At 39.9% G+C, this 25,358-nt stretch overlaps 1 protein-coding gene across 3 annotated transcripts in view; it reads right to left on the bottom strand.

The window, feature by feature from the left end:
• The window catches only part of mcph1 (microcephalin 1), a 323,112-nt gene that overhangs the window by 295,781 nt on the left and 1,973 nt on the right, over positions 1-25,358 (bottom strand). For 2 of the 3 annotated variants that reach the window (XM_043679269.1, XM_043679280.1), the window contains exons 2-5: positions 14,549-14,739; positions 13,041-13,132; positions 3,274-3,392; positions 1,511-1,595 (exon numbers count right to left, since the gene is read on the bottom strand). In XM_043679269.1, coding sequence (XP_043535204.1) covers positions 1,511-1,595; positions 3,274-3,392; positions 13,041-13,132; positions 14,549-14,585 — 333 coding nt within the window. In that variant the 5' untranslated portion in view covers positions 14,586-14,739. Of the gene's footprint in view, positions 1-1,510; positions 1,596-3,273; positions 3,393-13,040; positions 13,133-14,548; positions 14,740-15,683; positions 15,737-25,358 lie in introns of those variants that run through there. The other variant, XM_043679276.1, reaches the window with a different exon arrangement.

Below are 25,358 nucleotides of genomic sequence, written 5' to 3' on the forward strand. Positions count from 1 at the left end.
GGGAGAATGTGCAAACTCCACATAGACAGTTGCCAGAAGCGGAAATTGAACCCGGGTCCCTGGCGCTGTGAGGTAGCAGTGCTAACCACTGAGACACCTGATTAATTTTGCAATTGATGTTGCTTTTTCTAACACAAAGCAAGTACAAATTCAGAGGAACCATGATTATCTGAAGGACACGGGGAGACTGTTATAATTCACACATTGCAGTTGTATCCCAGGATCCTTACTGTTAGTCAGAGAGCTGTGACAGTGTAAGAGTTCAGGAGAAAGAAATAGTGAGCAGCAAAGTTGGAGAATGGGAGACTCAGCAAGAGGAAAGATCAGAAAAAGGGAGCAGCAGTATCCAAATGTCAGAGAATCAGCAAGAGGGTGCTGCAAGCTTTGAATAGCAGGTAACCGGATATTCATTGTATGTGTCATTTACACAGATGGTGACTCAATAAACTAATTAAAGTCTAGTTTATAGATGATCAGAGCAAAGGGATGTGCATAAAAGAGTTTTTGTTAAAAACACAATGCAGATTGGTCTATGAACCAGCGACCTATGATCAATGATAAAATCATTCTGCCTGTCAACAACTATGTGATTGACTGCCAGATAAATGGACAGCCTCAGGTTGGGAAAAAGATGGAGAGAGGCCTTCAATGCCCCACCTGCTCAGGAGTTCTCTCGGTCCTTTGCAATAAGAGCTACCTTAAACCTGAAGAAAAGCAGTCCATCTTTCCTGCAGCAGTTACGATAAGCTGTGACTTTTGACTAATAAGACCTTTAAGTGTCAATTGGTCCTCTATGCCTCCTGGAAACTAGTGAAAGCCTCTAGAGAAGGAAGATTGAGAGGCAGCATTCTCTTCAGCACAAAATCCATCTCAACCCTGACAACAGGAGCCACTAAACTACTTTCCCAGTCTTTCCTAAACATCCAAAACACCATGTATGTTTTCCTGTCTACATCTGTATGCACGTTAATGAAAGTTTAAAAGGAGAATTAATTAGTAGAATTATGTCAATGTTTCATACTTGCTTTTCAGTAGCTTAAGTCTAAATGCTTCAAATAAATAGCATTTTCGCTCAGACTTCCTCTCAACCTAGGTTTAGATGAGGCAAATTTAGAAATTGTACATACTTTTTAAAATCTTTAACATTTATGATGACCAGGCATTGTGGTGTTTGACTTCCAACATGAAACCCTGACTACCAATATCGAAATTTAGTGACGTAAGGTAATTCAAAGTGTAATGGTTTATTGCATTTTAATGTTGAGAAAATACAAAACCTAGCCACAGCTTTTACATTTGTTTTAATGAGAAAATCTGATTTACTTAAAATTGTTTCATTTGAAAGTCGCAATTTTCAGGAACACTATACATTTTACAATGAAAGTTTTAATCTAAAAGAGAAGACTACAGTGAAGTTGTAAAACTTAATAGACCATACTTGGTGCTTTTGAACAGAAAACTTGCCTTATATTAAGTGCAAGTAAATAACTACACTATGCATAATACTTACTGTTCTTTTATTTTCAGGTAAGGATTTACTGTCATTCACGGCAGGAAATAGGGATTCATCAACATGGGTACATGTTGCCATACACCTTAAATACAAGTTACACAATGTTAATATTTGTTAAAAAGCCTAACTGTATATTACTTGCTCGAGTCTACTTCAACTAAACGCCTGAAATAGCATTGCAACAATGTACGACTGGTTTACCTTTTAAGATTTACATCAGTGACACTAAAAATTAGTCTTCAAGGTTAAGGACCTCACTGCTCATCAGCAACTGAATGTTAAACATCCAGTTTTAACCCCTTTTTTAAAAAAAAACACCCCAACATCTCTTGTTTTAACTTGAGTTATGGAGTCAGAGTTATACAGCATGGAAACACACCTTTCGATTCAATTCACGCACACTTATCAATCAAGCCTACTCCCACTTGCCAGTATTTGGCCCATATTCTTCTAAACCCTTCCTATTCATATACCATCCAGATGCCTTTTAAATATTGTAATTGCATCCACATCCAGCACTTTCTCGAGCAGCTTGTTCGATTCATGCATCACCCTGTGCACAAACATATTAACCCTCAGGTCCTTTTTAAATCTTTCCTCTCTCATCTTCAGCCTATGCCCTCCAAATTTGGACTTCCCCACCTTAGGAAAAAGACCTTGGCTATTTACCCTGTCCATGCCCTTCTTCATTTTATAAACCTCTATTAGGTCACCCACAGTCTCCTATGCAGATAAAGCTGTATCAAAACACATTATTGATAAATTAAACTCTAGTTTCACTGAAAAATAATCCACTGTAAAAAAGAACTTCACAAGCCACAAGAAGGGTGGTTAAAAAGGCATTTGGCACCCTTGCCTTCATTGCTCAGTCCTTTGAGTCTATGCCACCATTCAATGAGATCATGACTGATCTGATAATCCTGAAATCCACTTATCTTTTCCCCCATAACCCTTGACTAAATTAATCTAACTAATTTGATCCAAATTTCAATAGTTGCTAATATGGGAAAGAGATGTCAATCATGGTTAACCAGGGAAGTTGAGGACAGCATCAGATTGAAAGTCAAAAAAACATACAATATGACAAAAATTAGCAGTGAGACAAAAAAAGGGCAAGTTTTTAAAAAAAAAAAATCAAAGGGCGATCAAAAAAATAAAACAAGGGACAAAAACGGAGGGTAAACTTGTAAATAATATCAAGACAGAGAGCAATCTAATCTAAAGAATCCAAAGTGAACATAGGCCCCACAGAGAACGAAGCTGGGAAAATAATAATGGGGAACAAGGAAATGGCAGAGGAGTTACACAAAAAAAACTTTGCATTAGTCTTTAGGGTAGAAGACACTAATATGTTTAAATATTCAAGAGCAAAAAGGAGGAGAGGAAACAAATACAACAACCACCACTCACGAAAAATGTTAAAGACTGATAAGTCCCCTGCATCTGATGGGATGCATTTTAGGATGCTAAAATAGCTAGAGAAGTGAATACACTTGTTGTAATCGTCCAGGAATCTTAATATTCTCGAAAGTCCCCGAGGATCAGAAAACAGCTAATCTAATACCTTTATTTAAAAAGGGAAAGCAACAACAAAAGAAAACTATATATCACAGATATCTTAACATGCAGTTACTGGTAAAATCTAATATATAATCCATATTATAAAATTGAAAGAATTGTATGTGTAATAGATGTTAAGTGTGACCTGACTTGCAAAATAGTGGTTTTCAATAATAATAATAATATTAAAACGTGCATACCTTTCTACCCACAAAACAGAGACCAATTTTACACCAGTTTTCTTGGCCTTCTTCCAAACACTTTCATGTCCATCTTTGAATACTACATGGGTCACTTGCTTATTAAAGTATTTTAGAACCTGCAAGAAAATAATAGAACACAAAGCTTAAAAAAAAACTTGCTTTGTAAATACATGTTTTGCCTAAATAGAACATCTTTCAGGCTCAACAGAAATGTTCTGCAGCTTATATTTTACAAAGTCCAACTCCAAAGCAAATTATAACTTTAAATCAGTTTCACCAGCCCCCAACAATAGATATGAACGTATCCCACAGAGCCATTCTGAGGTCGACAGGCTCTTCTAGCATCATGGACAGCATTCAAACCTCTGTATCAACATTATTTAAAGAGATCTCATTACTTAGTTGTTACTTGTGCAACTTCAATGTGTGATAATTGACTATTACATTTCCTTACATATATTTCAAAATTACAGCATTGGTTGTGATCACATTTTGAGAGGTTTCCAAGTTCTTTATCTTCACCAAGTCTTCCTGAAGAAGGGCTTATGCCCGAAACGTCGATTCTCCTGCTCCTTGGATGCTGCCTGATCTGCTGCGCTTTTCCAGCAACACATTTTTTAGCTCTGATCTCCAGCAACTGCAGTCCTCACTTTCTCCATGTCTTTGTCACTGCCAGGCTTGAGGTATTCATCATTAGCCCTGAACCCCAATCTGTACTAACTTTAACTTATCAAGGTATCTGCCATCAACAATATTTCAGAGAAACTTCCTTGGCATCCAAATTCCTATGTACAGATTACAAATTTTTTTTAAATCAAAGAACTCCATTCTGACCTCAAATAGTTATTAACTTGCCCCCAAAACTGAACCAAGTTGCTCTGGCAGGCAGCCAGCACAGACAACAGGTCAAACTGTATAATCTGCACCGTAATTATTCTATGAATCTATGACTTCATATCCTCTTCTCCATCATTAATCTAAACCATATTAAGGATCTTAAAAGGAATAACAAGGTATTGAGGCATTACAGCCTTGAAAAAAAGTCAGCTTCTTGTTAAACTTCTCACTCAGCTTCTACTTTTTGACCATCAAATGACATTTCTAGTGATACTTGCTACCTATCTGAATCTCTCTCTCAACTTCAGTTTCATGTTTGGTCTACACCTTTGTGATTTCTCATGGCATTGAAGATGCTCTACAAATATCGCAGTTGTTTAAATTTTACAAAGAGAAAACTTTTGCTCAGTTTGGTTGGAAACCAGAAAATCAAGCATGGTCTGACAAATGAATGCCGAGTAGTGACTTCATGCTGCAGAGCAATGTTTTTAAAAAGTTTATAAGTCAATGCTACTTAAACTGTTAATTTCATAAGAAGTCAATATGTTGTCAAATGAATGATACCTGGAAATGTATGAACTGAACAATTGGACAGTGGCATTAAACTGCTTTGCAGCGATGTGTGTTTAGACCAGTTAAAAAGGTATTTGTAAGAATAAAATTAAGAATACTCCGTACTGTATAATGACTAAAATAAACATTCTAACATCAGACCTTCTCTAACAGAGACGACATTTCTAAAATACCTGACTGATTGTAAAAGTACTTTGTGAGGCCCAAAGTGGTATGTAAACAGGAGTCCCCTCTTTTGTTTGAGATCATATAGGTTTAAGAGTAGACCTCCAGTATAACTTCCTCTTACTGCCACAAAAGGTGAATGAGATGGATGTTATTAATGAGCATTAAAAATTAATAGACATACTCAATACAAAATCGCATTAGCTAATATCTGCATTAGCTACCCAATGCCAATCTCTTGCTTTGACCCCATACTTCTGCACACTATTTTGATCCAAATATTGTATCATTCAATATCCTTTGAATGCCTCAATTGAACTTGCCTTCGTCACACTTCCAAGGAAGACAAGGAGGAGGCTGGATAATCACAGCAAGCATCAGGAGGTGAAGTCAACGTTTTGGGTATAACCCTTTTTCTTTCATCACACTTCCAGGCAATATATCCCATTTCCGAACTACTCACTGTCCGAACACATTTTTTAAAATCACATAACCTTTTTTTTCATATATTACTTTAAATCTACGCCGTTTCGTTCTTATTTCTTTTATAAGGGAGAAAAGCTTCTCCATATCTCTTCATGAGTTTTAAAAACTCAATCAAATCTCCTGAGTCTTTTTCTCTCCAAGTGGAGCAGAACTACTAACTTCAATCAGAATAAGTGAAGATACAATGTAACATTTTGATGATGTTCAAATATCAACCCACTCACTTAAAAATAGAACTTCAGCAAATGAAAATGCCACAGAAATGAGCAATGTCCAGCATCTCAAAGAAATTTTCCTAATACTTTAATGTGTTAAAATAACACCAGTGAAAGCATGGTTCCTGATGGATTATTGCATTGTCAGAGTAGGTAATTACAGAGGAACACCCCGAAGGACAGGGGTGGGGTGCATTTTGTTCAGTTAATCAAATTCTGGATATTCAAACGCCGGACAACATTGTTTAGCCAAGCATTGGAACCTTGTGATCTTGCCGGTTAGTCTGATATTTGGATAATCGAATGCCGCATACAAGCATGTTGTGAGGTAGTGAAATTACAATCAGGGTCCCCATTCTTCTGATAATCAAACTTCTTAAAAATGCAGGAATTCAACAAACTTATGAGTCATGAAGTAAACGGTGTTACGCATACATCTGAATATTTAAAATTCCACATAGGTCATGGAACCAATGGTCTTTTACTCATATTACCGGAGGACTATGTTACTAGTTTGCTTTGAATTAATCAAATGTCACAGCACAGGCGACACATTTGACCAAATGCACCAGAGTTGATTCTTTAAAAGTGATTCTTGTTCACTTTTATCAGATACTTCAGGCTTGTTCCTCTCTTTGTCCTGCAATTTTTTTCGCTTAAAATCATTGTTGAATTGACTTTTGAAGTTTCCGTGGAATCTGTGTCCAGTGGCTTTTCAGGTAGGGTATTCCAGATTTAAACACTGTGTAAAACAGACGTTTCCTCCATTCACCTAATTCTTTTGCTAATCGATGAGTTATAATTATGCATCCACTTGTGAAAGAAAACACTTTTATCCAACTTGATCTATCAAATTCATTCATAATTTGAACAGTTCCATGAGGTCTTCCCTTAACCTTTTCTGATTCAAGTAGAAGAATCTTCTCAATCTCTCCATCTGCACTCAAGTCAAATACGTTTAACTACAATCACTGGTGAAAGCACCATGTTGACTTCATTCCAGTCATAATATCTTTTCTCTTATTCTCTAACTCCTATCACTTAGCCAATTATATATGCAATATAGTCCCTTTAACCTCTTGTAACTCTACTTTCTGAATAATTTGTTTTGTACCTTATGAAATTTCATTTAAAAGCCTATAACTACAACATCCACTGCATTAGTTTAGTAAACTGTTACTTTGAAAATAACTTCACATTATCTCAGTCAACACAATAACTTTAGCCTAATTATTTTAAACCAAACAAGTTACTACTCTTCAAATGTCAAACAAACATTAAATATTAAAAAGAATCAAAGAACAGCAGAAATCAGAAACAAAAACAGAAATTGTTGCAGAATGGACCAGGTCTGGCAGCATCTGTGGAGAGAAAGCAGAGGTTAGCATTTCAGGTCCACTGACCCTTCTTCAGTTCTGGAGGAGGGTCACTGGACCCATAATGCTAATGCCTGCTTTTTCTCCACAAATGCTGCCAGATATTAAATATTACCTTAGGTAACCAACCACACACTAAAGTATGGAATCAATTTAAGTTAAAAAGAAATTAAAGTACAGTTGATTCCAAACTAAAAATTATATATTAACAGGAAATACACAATTAAGACAAATCATAGAGTCTCTCAAACCATATCTCAATGGCAGTTGCAAAGACCCTCAAAATTCTATCGCCCTCACTAAGTATTCCAGATACTTTTTTTCCTGAGAGGTTGCCCGATTCCAAGGCAACAGCAGTATACAACCAATCCACATCTCAAAATACAAATTTCACCAGTAACAGCATATGTGTGATGAACCACCCCAATACAGCTTATGACAGCTAGAAAAGTGTAAAAGCAATGTTATATTCAAGTAACAAAAATTGCTGCAGCAAATGTATATCTGCCTATTCTTAGTTTCTTGATCTAGTCTGTGCCTTCTTCAGCTGCCTTTACAGTACTATCGGAATCATTGAGATCTGAGGGTTTTGTGCCCTTCTATATATTTTCAACCGGTTACAGTTGCACCAGAGGTTCAGTTTGTAATATCAATTTAAATCTTAGTTTCCTTAGCAAATGGAAAAGTCAATTTCCTTTCCCTGTTTCTCATTTCAATCAGCTGGCCTGTGGTGGTAATTCAAGATGGGCAATAAATGTTACTAACCTAGCCAGTAACACCACATCCCAAGAATGAATAATAATAATAAAAATTCTCACTCAACTACTAAGTATACAATTTCACTTCCTGTCAAATGTTCACTGGTATTTTTGATTATTCTCGCTATTCAGGTACTGTCTCCTTCCGCTCCAAATCTGTCCAACCCTACTCGAAAACAAAATCACCCCATGACTACTTTGCCCTCACAAACTGTTACTAGCTCCAACGTCTTCCTTTCCAAATGTGCTGCAATCTCCAAAGTCTTTGCCCATCTTTCTCAAAACACCATGTCTGAAACCCCTCTAATGAAAATTCTGCCCAGTTCCCAACACTCCATTAAAAAGCATCCTATATGCTGGTGACAAAGGCAAAAGATCCATCCCCAGGATTCCCAATCTGCCTGTAGCTTTTAGTGCAGCTGATGACAATAACAGCTCCATACCTCTAACACTTCTCCAAGATCATAGAACCAGATGGGGACTTCTCTAGCCAAATTGCATCCTTCTATTATCTATTGAGAACCGCAAAAAACAGATTTTCACGTGATGGCATCTCTTCACTTGCCTCCAAAACGAATCTTACTTGCAACCCTCTCCAAATCCCAGTGGCTTGCTGCATATAACACCATCTGATAAGATATTCCTTTCAACTTAAATCCTGATGATCCATAACTTTACTTCACTACCCCTCTAATACTTCTTTTTTTATTCATCCATAGAATGTGGGCAATGCTGGCTGGGCCATAAGGGAGTGGATTCCAGGATTTTGAATCACGGACACTAAAGGAACGGCAATATGTTTCCAAGTTAGGATGGTGATAACTTAGAGCGGAACTTGTAAATGGTATTTATAAAAGCACAATTCACTACAGTGCAGGTTGAGCCCATCAAGTCTGCACCACCCTTCCAAACTGTATCCCACCCAGATCCACATCCCCACCCTATTCCCAAAACCCCACATTAACCCTGACTAATCCACATAACTTGCACATCTTTGGACTGTGGGAGGAAGCCAGAGCACCCAGAAATAGTTCACAACTTTGATATCACATTTGACTTTAACATGAGCTATCTGCTCTGTCAATAAAACTGTTTATTTCTATCTCTGTCATCACACAACTCTAGCCCACCTCAGCTCAAAGTCTCATTTATACTTTTGATCCTTCCAGACTTAGGATTCCTGTGTAAATTTGGCTGAATTCCCACATTCTACCTCTAACTTGCAGTATCAACCAAACTCTGCTTCCTTACGCTAACTCATACCAAATGTTTTTCACCCATCACTTCTGTACTTGGTGAGGAGCAAATGAACTTAAGAAATGGGAGTAAGAGGTGGTCATCAGGCTCTCAAGCCGGCCTCACTATTCAACAAGATTATGGGTGATCTATTTCAGACCTTTAGTCTCTTTCCTGCCAGGTCATCATTGCTCTCAATTAGTTGATAACTCAAAAATCTTTTAAGTACTTGCAGTGATTTAGCCACCACAATTCTCTGGCATTCACTAGCTTCTGGGAGAAGAAATAATTACACATTTGAAATTTAAATTCTTGCATTAATTTCGTAACAATACCCCACAGTTTGAGAGCCCCTCACTAGTGGAAACATGATCTCAACACCTACACTATTAAACTCTTCAATAAGTTCATTCCTTATTCTTCAAAACACTATTGAATAAACGCAAACCTGCTTAGCTGGTCCTGGAAGTCAAACTCTTTAACCCAGAAAAAAGCCCACAACATTTACTATGAACAGTCTCCAATGCCAAGACGGGGACCATAAATGTACACAGTACCCCAGATGCAGTCTCACAATACCTATACAATTGTAAAAAGTGTTTCCTATTTTTAAACTCTGACTATCTCGCAATGAAGGCTTATGTTTTCACTTGCTTTCTTAATCATTTGCTGCAACTGCATGCTGAAACTTTTATGTTTCATGCACAAGAACATTCAGATCTCTCTATGCTGCACTGTGTAAACGATTGATTCCTTTTGATTTTTTTCTTTCAATATGCATGACCTCACAGTTCCCTGCAGTAAACACCATCTGCCAAGTTTTTAACCCACTCACACAAGCACCTTGCAGATTCCTTATGTCATCACAACACATCTCCCACCAATTCATGTATCAGCAAATTTTGATGCACGACACTCTGCCCCTCCTCCAAGTCATTGACATTTTAGTAAATTATGGAGGTCCTAGGACTGATACTTGTAGGACTCCATTACTGTGCATCCAACTGAAAATAATCCAGTATTCTCTATTCTGTTTTGTGTCTTAACCAATCCTCAAACAGTGCTCAAACATTATCCATAATACCCAGGGCTCCTATCCTGTGCAACACATTTTAATATGGTACTTCACCAAATACCTGCAGGAAATTCAAATACACTGAGTTCCTCTTAATCAAGTCTGCTTGTTATATCAAAGAACTCTAGCAAATGTGTTCAGCATGATTTCCTTTTAACAAAGCCATTTTTAAAAATGTAACCTATTTTTTCTAATCAACCTGTTCAGAGATGTTATTACACACCTCTTGATTCCAGGGTAGAGACGCTACCACTGCTCCATAAGAAAGCCCTCATGTTCATTCTGTTGGACTGTATTAAGCTTCTCTAAATATCCTGATAGTTCTTCCTTAATAATCGACTCTAGCATTTTACCAATGACTGATATTAGGTTGCTTATTCTATAATTTCCTGCTTTCCAGCTCCATCTGTTCTTGAACAAAGTATCACACTGGTGGTTTTCCAATCTGATGGAACATCATGTAACAGAAGTTTGGAACATTTTGATCATTGCCTCTACTAAGTCTGCTGCAACTTCCTTTAAAACCCTTGAATGCAAGCCATTAGCAACTTGACAGCTTTAGTACCGTTAGATTTTCAAATATTTTGTGTTCGAGACTGCTGCACAATCTTTCCCCCCATTAGCACCTTGCTTATTTGAAGGTTAATCTCCTGGAAACTGATGTGGGCAAAAACTGAGAGAAAAATAAAACAGCACTGTCAAAACCTTCAGAATTTGCTTGGTTCTCTTGGAATTAAAATTAATCTCCCTGAAAACTGGGGACAAAAACTAAGAGAAAAATCAGAGGTTTTAAAACAGATCTGTTATGTTACTACAGGGTATTTACAAATAATCAACTTATTTAATTCATTAAAGATTTTATATAAAACTGCTTTTCTACTGGGTGAAGCCACTGGAGGTGGGAGGTCATGTTAAGAAGCTTCCAGGAATGCATCCAACCAGAGCTGGCAGCCTTCAGATGGAACAGACGTGAAAATGAAACTAATAAACAAATAATGGTTCATAAGACTAAGATATAGAAACAGAATTAGTCCAATTGGACCATCGAGCTGCTCCGCCATTCGAACATGGCTGATACTGTCTTCAACCCCATTCTCCTGCCTTCTCCTCATAACCCGAGAATAGAGTGAGGATAATGGGAGGTTATCCACTTTTATAGGAGCAAAACAAGAGGTGCACAGTATTTCTTCAACAGAGAGAGACTGGAAAGTGTGATGTCCAAAGGGGCCAGGTTGCCTTCATTTGTAAGTCAATGAAAGCCAGCATCCAGGTGCAGCAAGCAATTTGAAAGGATAGCAATATTTCTGATATTTCTGGCAAAAGCATTTGAACACCAAGTAAACATGTCTTTCTTCAATTGTATAAGACACCTGAACTATTGTGTGCAGCATTGGCATCCTTGGTAGAATACAGTTGTCATAGGAGTACAGCAGAGATTTACTCTAGTCATCCTTGGTACTGCAGTAATGTCTCAGTGGGGATGAGGGATTGAGGAGACTGGGCCTGCATTCTCACATGTTTAAAAAGAATAATACAATATTTCATTGAAACATAAAAATTTTAAAATGCTCGACAGGAAAGATGCTTCCCCTGATTTGTGGTCGAGAACTAGGGAACACAATCTCAGATTAGGGATTAAACCAGGTAAGACTATCTTTCAGAGGCATTTCTTCACTTAGAAGATAGTGAAATCTTTGGAATCTATCCTGGAAGGCTGTGGAAGCTCAACCATTGAGTACGTTCAAGACAGACATCGATAGGTATCTGGATGCTAATGACATCAAGGGATGGAGTACAGTGAAATTAATGTTGAGGAAAATGGTCAATCAATCTACAATATCAGAGCAGGTTTGAGGGGCTGAATGGCTTACTCAATCTTACGCTCATATCCCTCAATTGCAACGCAACAGTTATTAGCCTGTATTATTCTTTTTTTGAAAGTAATTCATGATGAAATATTTTAGCAAAAGAATTTAATTGCAGTGCAATACATAAATCTAGTTAATGATGTCCCAATATTCATCTGGTTTGACACTCCTTTACCATGGCAATTTCTGTTGCAGACATTCTATTACAGGCAGTTCTGGTATGATCACATTGCCGAAATGAGTGTTTGACTATAATGTTGCTGAAGAATTAGGGAATGGTATTTTGGAGAACGCATATCTCCCATTGGCAATAGCAGGATTCCAGCAGGGATCAGTTTGCAAGTAATGTTCTTGCCGTCAGTGCATGCACTGGTGTCCGCACAAGTGTGACATTGGTGCCAGTCTGTGTGTCATTCTGCGCATGCACCGATGTCTGCGCTGAAGACACTGTGCCATTCTGTGCATGCGCGAAGTCAGTGTCAGTTTTTGTGTCATTCTGCACACGCACTGACATCTGCCCCGAAGACTCTACTCCGTTCTGCACATGTGCGATGTCTATGTCAAAGTCTTTGTGCCATTCTGTGCAAGCGCGCTGTCAGCACCTGCCTCCATGCTGTTCTGCACATGCACAAGGTCATCACCAGTCTTTATACCTTTCTGCGCATGCGCCCAACAGAGCAGCTTTTTGAGAGTTATTGTAAGAAAGCTCCTCTCTACATTTTTTTAAAGTAAGTGTTAAATTTACTTTCGTTTCGTTAATAAATATGATTTCGATTTTCATTCAGGCTGTGCTACACTTTACATTAGATTTTTGGGTAATTTTTGATTGAGAGTGATATTTTTTGCTGGTCTGCCCCTAATCTCACTTTTCCCATAGGCTCCATTATTTCTATTAAGCAAGGTTTCACTGGAATGCATCTACGGCACTATCGGAGAACTACCTGCACCTCATTTGGAAGAAGGGCTCAACGTATAGCTGGAGAAGACTTCAAGGATGGCTTGAAAGCTGCACTCAAATATGAAAAAAAACTCTTACCTGAATTAATAAGATGACCTAGCAACTAAGTAACTGAATAATACAAAGTAACCTCCTCCTCCAAAATAATAGACTGATAACATCAAAAGTTGCCATTTTCAAATTTTGTAGTTTTGAATATGTAGAAAGCAATACTCACTGTGGCACCCATATCAGTCAAGTGGCCTATGAATGGTTTTGAGTAGTTTTCAGTCTTACTTGAGGACCACACATCCACAAATGCCACCACATCTGCAAACGGCAGCATGCAATTAATAATTAGAATATTACATAGAAGTCTTTTGATTTAGAAGCTTGACTAAGTTAGTTTGAAGGCTTATGAAAATTCACTAGAAACATATTCAAAACTGAAAATAAAATTAGACGACTAATCAATTAGATCTCCAAGGACATATAATTTTACAAGTCTGCTTAACTTTAGATTTCCACTTCATACAACCTCAAAACAAAAATGGGTTCCTCCCCATATCTTTCAATTTCAATAAATCGCTGTGTGATCACCTATGCTCAGGCTTTAACATCTGACTAAACTGAAATAACTTAGAGATGTTAAACAGATGAAAACTCTGCTGTGTCACAGAAAACATTTTAAGAAAACATGTTATTGCTATTGCAATGATGTGGCTTTGAAAAGGGAGAAATAAAAGGCATGATGAGATAAACTGTAAATGCAACTCAACAAATTAGATTTATTGAGAATTCAAAATAGAACTCTTTGGGGTCTGGACAGGAGTGGCAGCTTTATATCAGGTTTTTGAACAGCCTGCAACATTAACATGAATTAAAATAAATGATGCCACTTGAGAATTACATGTTACTTGCATTTCTGGAGCAGGAAAAGCCAAAAAAGCTTGATAATACGTAAAATTGCTCTGTACCTATGTAGAAAAATGTCATTTTTTTTCCATTAAATCCAGTCAGATATAAGAGAAGAATAAAACAGTTTTTTTTTCACAGAAAAAGCAGATGCACTGAGTGAAGAGAAAACACTCCTGGGACATTAACATTTTACATTTCTGTCCAACTTGCATTTCCATAGTACATTTAACATTGTGAAACATCCTAAAACTCTTCACACGTGTTGTTGAAGAAAAAAATGACACTGATACAAAAATGTTTTTAAACTAGTGATCTAAAAGTTTAGGAATAGTTTCAAGGCAAGTCTAAGGAGCACATTCGACATTTAATTGTCCACAGTACCTGAAAAATCAAAGTTCATCCCACTAAAAAAAATGGCTCTTACGCCCAGATGATTTGATAAATTCTACAGATTGCGTTGTTTTGTTTCAATCCATGAAAAACTCAATATCCCCACCATTCTTTGCTACACAATATACTGTATAACTTTTATAGATAACAAAATATTAATATTGTCACTTGTAACCTCAAAAATGCATGCACACTGAAGCCCAGCTTGATTTTTCTTTGAGGATGCATCCAGCTAGCATATACACACAAACATATCAGATTTTAAACGAGATTAGTGAAAATATTTGGAAATTAAAACAAGACCAAGATTGAGTTACAATCTTTGAAAGAAAGCTCAGCCTAAGTTCAAATAAACTTATTTCAAATCAACTTTCAAACAATGGAAGCATTTTTAGAATTAGCACTGTTAACTTCACTATCTATGCACTTGATTACTACCTTGAAGAACCATTCTTTTGCTGCAGTCTTTGGCCATTCTTCAGGAGTCTGAGTCTTCTTGGTCGCAGTTGGAATTTCTTTTCCTCAGGTTAGTTGTATAATTGCTTTTTAAAAACATAAATTGGAATTGCATAGCAATATATGGAGTTCACGTATTTTAAAAAATGCATTCAAAACAGAACCATCGGCACCTGAAAAGACATATTTAATATTTTGATTAGAAATCTTTTATCAGAATCTGAAAAGACCACCCCTTCATAAAGCAAAACAGATGAGGGATGGAGGAGAAAGTGAGGACTGCAGATGCTGGAGATCAGAGCTGAAAATGTGTTGCTGGAAAAGCGCAGGAGGTCAGACAGCATCCAAAGAGCAGGAGAATCGACGTTTCGGGCATAAGCCCTTCTTCAGGAAGAAGGGCTTATCCCGACGTTGATTCTCCTGCTCCTTGGATGCTGCCTGACCTGCCGCGCTTTCCCAGCAACACATTTTCAGCAGATGAGGGATGGAACCCATGTTGTAAATAATACACAAAAGGGTAACTCATGGGAATAGGTTTACTACCCTCTCAAATGAAAATAATGAAAAAAAAGGAAAGTATAATAAACAGAATTTGGTAGGATCCAAGTAAAACAGGTCTTAAGCTGAAAAGTTGAAGTCATTAGTACAAACGAGGACCCAGAGACAGCACTGGGGAAGAATAGAGATTCAGATACTTAACTTTTTGAAACTGAATAATTGAGGGCTTAGATGCGCAATACAAATAAAAATAAGAGATTGTAAGGTACATTGCAACAAAATTTACAATATGCAAAATCAACTATAAAAAGATGACCTTGCCACCGGCATCCCATTGTAAAACGACCATTGCAGAAAAAAATATAATTGTCTCACATGACAGTGCTTAAATGGAGAGATTGCAACTAAAATATAAAATCATGCAAAAGGACTAATTTAAAATCTGAAACTTATCAACAATAAGCAAACTTACGTCTGTAGTTTGCAAAGTTGTGCAAGTCACAATAACCTTGCGACACTGTCAGTAAACAGTCAGACTTTGCTGAGACAATGTAACAGTTGCACGTTTGTTGCCCTTAAATTTACATGTTCTTGATCAATGTAACATCACTATACTTACTGCAGTCATCAATACAATATTGGGACAGGATTAATTATTTCACTATAGAGGTTACAAGATACGTTAATGCAACACTGGCCGAGTTTTAGAAATCCAGCACATGGCTTCCCAAAGTGGAATCAGGAGCACAAGTGCGGCCGCAAACGGACATTGTGAAGTTGCAAGTCCCGAGGCATAAAGTGCCACACGGAGGTCTGTGCACGCTATAACAACTGCACTCCTGTTCTAACAGATAAATGCCTGCTCTCATTAGGTCCTTTGCCTGCCAGTTCTCACTTCAGAGTCTCAAAATCTTTTCAGCCTTTATTTGGAGACACAACAGGAAAAGTTTGAGAAGCATTGCTGTTGCAAGCAAAGCGTTTGAGGTTTAGATGGAGAGGAATTTGGTAAGTGCGTACAAGACAATTTTCTGATTCAGTATGTGGATGTACCTATTAAAGAAGGTGCAAAACTTGACCTACTCTTGGTAAATAAGGCCAGGGCAGGTGACTGAGGTGTCGGTGGAGGAGCACTTTGGGGCCAGCGACTATAATTCTATTAAATTTAAAATAATGATGGAAAAGGATAGACCAGATCTAAAAGTTGAAGTTCTAAATTGGAGAAAGGCCAATTTTGATAGTATTAGGCAAGAACTTTCGAAAGCTGATTGGGGGCAGATGTTCGCAGGTAAAGGGACAGCTGGAAAATGGGAAGCCTTCAGAAATGAGTTAATGAGAATCCAGAGAAAGTATATTCCTGTCAGGGTGAAAGGAAAGGCTGGTAGGTATAGGGAATGCTGGATGACTAGAGTTGAGGGTTTGGTTAAGAAAAAGAAGGAAGCATATGTAAGGTATAGAACAGGATAGATCGAGTGAATCCTTAGAAGAGTATAAAGGAAGTAGGAGTATACTTAAGACGGAAATCAGGAGGGCAAAACGGGGACATGAGATAGCTTTGGCAAATAGAATTAAGGAGAATCCAAAGAGTTTTTACAAATACGTTAAGGACAAACGAAAGGTGGCTAACCACTGAGCCACCATCTAGAAAACGACAATGTTGTTGAGGAGATTACTGAGATACAGGCTACTAGACTAGGTGTGATTGAGGTTCACAAGGAGGAGGTATTTAGAAATCCTGCAGAGTGTGAAAATAGATAAGTCCCCTGGGCCGGATGGGATTTATCCTAGGATCCTCTGGGAAGCCAGGGAGGAGATTGCCAAGCCTTTGGCATTGATCTTTAAATCGCCATTGTCTACAGGAATAGCGCCAGACAACTGGAGGATAGCAAATGTGGTTCCCCTGTTCAAGAAGGGGAGTAGAGACAACCCAGGTAATTATAGACCAGTGAGCCCTACTTCAGTTGTTGGTAAAGTGTTAGAAAAGGTTATAGATCCTATTTCTTATAATCTAGAAAAGAATAATTTGATTAGGGATAGTCAGCACGGTTTTGTGAAGGTTAGGTCTTGCCTCACAAACCTTATTGAGTTGAGAAGGTGACCAAACAGGTAGATGAGAGTAAACTGGTTGATGTGGTGTATATGGATTTCAGCAAGGCATTTGATAAGGTTCCCACAGTAGGCTATTGTACAAAATGCGGAGGAATGGGATTGTGGGAAATATAGCAGTTTGGATCAGTAATTAGCTTGCTGAAAGAAAACAGAGGGTGGTAGTTGATGGGAAATGTTCATCCTGGAGTCCAGTTACCAGTGGTGTACCGCAAGGGCCGGTGTTGGGTCCACTGTTGTTCGTCATTTTTATAAACTACCTGGATGAGGGCGTGGAAGGATGGGTTAGTAAATTTGCAGACGACACTAAGGTCAGTGGAGTTGTGGATAGTGACGAAGGATGTTATAGGTTATAGAGAGACATAGATAAGATGCAGAGCTGGGCTGAGAGATGGCAAATGGAGTTTAATGCGGACAAGTGTGAGGTAATTCACTTTGGTCGGAGTAACCGGAATGCAAAGTACTGGGCTAATGGTAAGATTCTTGGTAGCGTAGATAAGCAGAGAGATCTCAGTATCCAGGTACACAGATCCTTGAAAGTTGCCACCCAGGTTGACAGGGTTGTTAAGGCGGCATACAGTGTTTTAGCTTTTATTAATAGAGGGATCGAGTTCCGGAACAATGAGGTTATGCTACAGCTGTACAAAACTCTGGTGCGGCTGCACTTGGAGCATTGTGTACCGCATTATAAGAAGGAAAGGGTGCAGAGGAGATTTACTAGATGTTGCCTGGTATGGAGGGAAGGTCTTACGAGGAAAGGCTGAGGGACTTGAGGCTGTTTTCATTGGAGAGAAGAAGGTTGAGAGGTGACTTAATAGAGATATAAAATAATCAGAGGGTTAGATAGGGTGGACAGGGAGAGCCTTTTTCCAAGAATGGTGACGGCAAGCACGAGGGGACACAACTTTAAAGTGAGGGGTGATAGATATAGGACAGATGTCAGAGGTAGTTTCTTTACTCAGGGAGTAGTAAGGGTATGGAATGTTTTGCCTTCAACGGTAGTAGATTCACCAACTTTAAGTACATTTAAGTCGTCATTGGACAAGCATATGGACATTCATGGAATAGTGTAGATTAGATGGGCTTCAGATTGGTATGACAGGTCAGCACAACATCGAGGGCCGAAGGGCCTGTACTGCGCTGTAATGTTCTATGTTCTAAAAGCGTAACTAGGGAGAGAATAGGGCCCCTCAAAGATCAGCATTGGAGTGCAGGTTCATAGCTCCTTGAAAGTGGAGTCGCAGGTAGATAGGATAGTGAAGGCGGCGTTTGGTATGCTTTTCTTTATCGGCCAGAGTATGGAGTACAGGAGGTGGGAGGTCATGTTGCGACTGTACAGGACATCGGTTAGGACACTGTTGGAATATTGCGTGCAATTCTGGTCTCCTTCCTATCGGAAAGATGTTGTGAAACTTGAAAGGGTTCAGAAAAGACTTACAAGGATGTTGCCAGGGTTGGAGGATTTGAGCTATGGGGAGAGGCTGAACAGGCTGGGGCTGTTTTCCCTGGAGCATCGGAGGCTGAGGGGTAACCTTACAGAGGTTTACAAAATTATGGGGGGCATGGATAGGATAAATAGACAAAGTATTTTCACTGGGGTGGGGGAGTCCAGAAAGAGAGGGCATAGGTTTAGGGTGAGAGGGGAAAGATATAAAAGAGACCTAAAGGACAACGTTTTCATGCAGAGGGTGTTATGTGTATGGAATGAGCTGCCAGAGGAAGTGGTGGAGGCTGGTACAATCGCAACATTTAAAAGGCATTTGGCTGGGTGTATGAATAGGAAGGGTTTGGAGGGATATGGGCCAGGTGCTGGTAGATGGGACCAGATTGGGTTTGGACATCTGGTCAGCATGGACAGGGTGGACCGAAGGGTCTGTTTCCATGCTGTACATCTCTATGACTCTAAGAGTTGGGGTGGACCACTCAGGAGTTTATCATTTTGTTGCAGTATCTTTCAGAATAGGATTCGTGGGCAGAACTAATTTAGACACATGTAAGTTCAGATAATGTACAGCATTCTAATTTTATATATTTGGAGAAAAAGCTAAAAATATTTCTCAACACTTCCAAATCTCTCAAATTACACAACTTCAGAATTCACAGCACTATTACAGTACAGATGGAGGCCATTCAATTCATTATATTTACAGTGGCTCTCTAAATGAGTATCATGATTTATTGCCTACTCCATAACATGCATGTTATTTCTATTTAAGTAATCTTGAATGCCCTGACTGCACCTACTACCACAGGTAGTTTTCCTATAACACTGTAGTTGGGCTCCAGCAAAACCGCATTTAATAGAAAATTGCTTAATAGAAATAATGTGACCTATGGGAAAAGTGTGGTTGGGGCAGACCAGCAAAAAAAAAATCACTCATGATCACTCAAAAATCACCCAAAAATAAAGTACAGCACAATCTAAATTAACAAAACAAAAGTAAATTTAACACATTACAGGTCCTTTTGCAATAACGCATGTTTCGTTAATGTGAATTTGCTAAAACACGATTGGAGAATTGGATACACTGTTTCCATATGCAAAATTTTAAAGCATGTGTTGGTTATGACGCAATCCTGACCCCATTAATTTAAATAGTGCTATGATTATGCGATTTTCTTACAACAAGGGATTGCGCATGAACATAACTACCACGCTATCGTAGAACCGACTACAAAGAAAAAATATTGTTATAGCAGGGTCATGATCACCATCACCTTTGGGTGCAGTTGTAGTTGCAGAAGTGGGTGGCAGTGGTTGATTGTCTTCTGACTGGTTCTTGGGGGTTGGTTTAAATAAAAAAGACATCCAGATTTTGCTGCTTTGTTGTTTTTTCCTCTGTCTTGAAGAAACTGTTCATAGGGTGTCATAGGATATCTTGTTGAATGAACTGCTACCCTGCTGTGTTCTGCATTGTAATCATTGTCCTCTAGCAGCTGCAACTGCCTTTCAATTTCCCTCAGGATAGAAGACAAAAGAGAAGTGGAAAGCTCTTGTGGTGCTGCATCCTGGACTTCATCTTTTTCATCTCCAGCTTCCACTTCAGCGACAAGCTGATGTAGATCAGCTGTAGAGGAGTCTTCACAGTGGAATTCAAGCAGCTCTTCAAGATCGTCACTTTCCACTTCTTCAAAGCCAACCTGCTTTGCAAGGACAACACAATGTTCTTTGATTTTTGCGAGCTTGTCTGACAGTTCGCATTCTTTAAAATCCTGAAAACAAAATCCAGGAGAAGCTGTCGCCAAACTGCATGCAGGTAGTCCTTAATGACATCACCACAAGCCTCCACAATAACGTCAATAGCATTCTTGATGTTAAAGCTCTTCCAAAATTGAAGAACACGGTCCTTATTTTCCCTGTCAGAAACTACATTTAGCCTCTTGAATATACGACTTAAAAAATAAGTTTTAAAAGCTTGTGTTGCATCCTGGTCCGTGGGTTAAATGAGAGAAACACTGATGTTTTCAGAAAGCTTACCAATGGTGGCAGGATGGCTTGGCACATTATCTAGGATGAGGAGAGCCTTGAAATCCAGATTTTATTTGCTTGGCCATACTGTCTCAAAACATTTTCCAAAATATCAACAATAAGGTCAGAAAAAAATTGGCCCTGTCATCCAACCCTTTTTGCTTGACCTGAAGTAGATGCCTACCGTAGACTCAAAGTAACCCTGCAAGGCTTGCAGAAGGGCAGAGTGGTACACCACCAACGGCTTAAGCTTTAAATTGCCATTGGCAATGGCACCCAGCAGCAGTCACATGATCCTTTACCACCTTAAAACCTGGAGTACATGCTTCATTCTTAGAAATGTAGGTTCTTGCTGGCATTCGCTTCCGGTATAAACTTGTCTCATCCAAATTGAAGATTTGATCTAAGGTGTAGCCTTCTTTGCCAATTTTTTTTTAAAACGATGGGATAAAATGCTAGCGCATGCTCCTCATCGCCACAGGTAGATTCACCAATTAACTTTGTGTTATGGAATGCATAGTGGCTCCTAAAATCAGCAAACCACCCACTGCTAGCATAAGGGCAGGCATATTGGCAGGAGTTTGAGCATGTTTCTTTAGATCTTCATAAATGGATCAGGTTTTCTCTTTTATGGGTGAGAAAGGTTGTCCCAAGTCACTTTTTTGTTTGATCTTCTATCCAAATACATAGAAGCCCCTTTATCTCAAGTTCCTTTGGCCGTGACCTCTCAGATTTGCTGGCACGCAGACTTATTCCAGCAATACAGCTTGCTTAAGTCTTTTCAGCGTTGCCTCTAATGGTGTGTAAGGTAGACTCCCTCATTCCTGTTAGGCAAGCTGCATCACATGTTCTCTCCTTGCGCTCAAAATGCTTTATAGCATCTAGCTTCCCTGCAATAGCTTTTTTTTGCATTCATTACCCACAATTTTCTCACCAGGATTCTTCTTGCTAACATTCTTGTCACTATCATTATTTTAGCAAAAATGGAGAGATATAATCTATGAGTAGATTCTGTGAAATGTAGGTACAAGAAAAAATTAGAAAGGCAAATGGTACATACAAGGCAAAAGTGAGAATGCAGATGCTGGAAACCAGAGTTTAGATCAGAGTGGCGCTGGAAAAGCACAGCATCCGAGAAGCAGGAAAATCGACGTTTCGGGCAAAAACCCTTCATCAGGAGTAGAGGCAGAAAGCCTCCAGGCTGGGGAGAAGGTAGCAAGGAGTCCAGGAACTCCCCACATACGTTCGAGACACCTCCCACGCCCTCTACCTCCTCCAAGACTTCCATTTCCCCGGCCCCCAACGCCTCATCTTCACCGTGGATATCCAATCCCTCTACAACTCCATCCGCCATGACCAGGACCTCCAAGCCCTCCATTTCTTCCTCTCCTGACGTCCCCAACAGTACCCTTCCACTGACACACTCATTCATTTGGCTGAACTGGTCCTCACCCTTAACAATTTCTCCTTCGAATCCTTCCACTGCCTCCAGACCAAAGGGGTAGCCATGGACACCCGCATGGGCCACAGCTACGCTTGTCTCTTTGTCGGCTACGTAGAACAGTCCATCTTCTGTAGTTACACCGGTACCATTCTCCACCTCTTCCTCTGCTACATTGATGACTGCATCGGCACCACCTCATGCTCCCACAAGGAGGCTGAGCAGTTCATCAACTTCACCAACACATTCCACTCCGACCTTAATTCACCTGGACCATCTCCAACTCCTCCCTCCCATTCCTGGACCTCTCCATCTCCATTAATGACGACTGACTTGACACTGACATTTTTTACAAACCCACCGACTCCCACAGCTTCCTGGATTACACCTCTTCCCACCCTACCTCCTGCTAAAATGCCATCCTGTATTCCCAATTCCTCCGCCTCCGCCGTATCTGCTCCTAGGAGGACCAGTTCCACCACAGAACACACCAGATGGCCCCCTTCTTTAGAGATCGCAATTTCCCTTCTCACGTGGCTGGAGATGCCCACCATTGCATCTCATCCACATCCCGCACCTCCGTTCTCAAACTCCACCCCTCCAACCGTAACAAGGACAGAACACCCCGGTCCTCATTTTCCACCCTACCAACCTTCGCATTAACCGTATCATCCGCCGACATTTCCACCACCTCCAAATGGACCCCACCACCAGGGATATATTTCCCTCCCCATCCCTTTCCTCAAAAACCATTCCCCTTTGTGACTACCTGGTCAGGTCCACGTGCCCCACCAAACCACCCTCCCGTCCTGGGACCTTCCCCTGCCACCGCATAAATTGCAATACCTGCGCCCACATCTTCTCCCTCACCTCCATCCAAGGCCCCAAAGGAGCCTTCCACATCCATCAAAGTTTCACCTACAATGTCATTTATTGCATCCATTGCTCCCGATGCAGTCTCCTCTACATTGGGGAGACTGGACGCCTCCTCACAGAGCGCTTCAGGGAACATCTCTGGGACACCCGCACCAATCAACCCCAACGCCCCGTGGCCCACCATTTCAACCCACCCCTCACTCTGCCAAGGAAATGCAGGTTCTGGGCCTTCTCCACTGCCACTCCCTCACCATCTGACACCTGGAGAAAGAACGCCTCATCCTCTGCCTTGGAACACTTCAACTCCAGGGCATCAATGTGGACTTCACCAGTGTCCTCATTTCCTTTCCCCCCACCTTACCCCAGTTCCAACCTTCCAGCTCAGCACTGTCCTCATGACCTGTCCTACCTGCCAATCTCCCTTCCCACCTATCCACTCCACCCCCACCCCCATTCACCTATTGTACTCTTTGCGACCTTCTCCCCAGCTGCCCCCGCCCCACCCCAGATCCAAAATGGTATGTACAAGCATATTGCAGTCCTGCAGGAATTATACAGGGCTTATCCAGGAATATTCTAGTCTCAGAGGGAGGACAATGAACATTCATTAGTTTAATTTTTGAGATGAAGCTGCTCAACGTTTGTACCGTACTTCGCACATGCTCTTTTGGGAGCTGACATTGGCGAATGCACAGGATGGCATAAAGACTTCACAGACATCAGCACATGCACAGAACAAAGCATACAAAATGATCGCCGCTGGAATCACACTATTGCAAACAAAGTTAAGTGTTCTCAAAAATACCATTCCCTAATTCAGCAACGTTATAGCCAAGTCACTGCCAAAACACACTTTATACAAGAGCCACCTGTAGTTTAATGAAAGTACAATGCTAGATTCTGATTATTTTTTCCTCGATATAATATTCAGTAAAGTTGGACCTCGCCCTGACTTTTGTCCCATTTGACTATCTCACCATATAACATGCCCAAGTTAAAAAAGGCCACTGCAAACTGATCAAGGTTAGTCAGGGTACATTTACCTACCTTTCACTTCATGAAACTAAAACCAACATTAACTAAATATTACCTGGCAAGCAACTAACACACTAAACTACAGAAGAATTCCCTTATTAATGCTTGAATGCCAAACTTGTTTCCAATATGCTCATTTCTCTTTACGTTGCTGAACTGCAAAAATCCAGCGTCAAAACACCTTGTTCCTCAGCTTTCCAACGATTTCTGAAACACTTTCAACCACAAGGTTCACCCTGACAAGTCCACATCTCAGCTGTATGAGGAAAAATCTTGCAGTGACTTTAAAAATCTCTTGGCATCATTGTAGCCCACAAACCCACCAACACATTGAAACAGCAGCTAATGAACTTAAAAGACCCTTTACAGACAACAAGCAAAGCTAATGTCATCAACAAAATACATGGCAAAAACTGTAGCAAACACTACATTGGCAAAACAGGCAGAAAGCTAACTACCCGATACTATACATCAACCAGCCACAAAAAGACACTAGTTTCCTTACATACAGATGAGGAAGGACAACTTTGACTGGGACAACACATCCATCCTAGGACAAGCCAAACAGAGTTATGCACGAGAATTCCTAGAAGCATGGCACTCCAACTGGAACATTATTAAAATACGCATTGATTTGGACCCCACCTACCCTACTCTGGAAAAAAAAGAACCGTAAATGACATCACCAACCCAAGGAAACCTAAACACAAATAAAAAGCAGGGCATAACACCAGCGCTTCACCACAGGCTCGCTGATGATGTTAACTAATATGGTGACAAAACATGTGAAAACGAACATTCCAACTCAGCGAGCAAATTTACATCCAGAACCTCAACCTGAGCTATAAATCTCAAAATTCACTAATAACTGCAGGTCCCGTTTCTTTACCTAGAGGGCATGTATTCACAAGTATACTGTCTCATAGCTTCCAAAGAAACAGATCTTTAATCCCCTCCACAAAACTCAATTCTTCCCTCTCGCTAAGTATTCGAGACACTTAGTCTGCAATAGCAAAAACATCCACCTCACCCTATATTTAGCTTTTAAACCCGCAATGGGCATTTCAACAGATGAGGTAAAAACAGTGACTGCAGATGCTGGAAACCAGATTCTGGATTAGTGGTGCTGGAAGAGCACAGCAGTTCAGGCATCATCCAAGGAGCTTTGAAATCGGCGTTTCGGCAAACGCCCTTCATCAGGAATAAAGGCAGTGAACCTGGAGCGTGGAGAGATAAGCTAGAGGAGGGTGGGGGTGGGGAGAAAGTAGCATAGAGTACAATAGGTCAGTGGGGGAGGAGATGAAGGTGATAGGTCAGGGAGGAGAGGGTGGAGTGGATAGATGGAAAAGGAGATAGGCAGATAGGACAAG

This window comes from Chiloscyllium plagiosum, chromosome 3 (genome assembly GCF_004010195.1).
Source record: "Chiloscyllium plagiosum isolate BGI_BamShark_2017 chromosome 3, ASM401019v2, whole genome shotgun sequence".
Lineage (NCBI taxonomy): Eukaryota > Metazoa > Chordata > Chondrichthyes > Orectolobiformes > Hemiscylliidae > Chiloscyllium > Chiloscyllium plagiosum.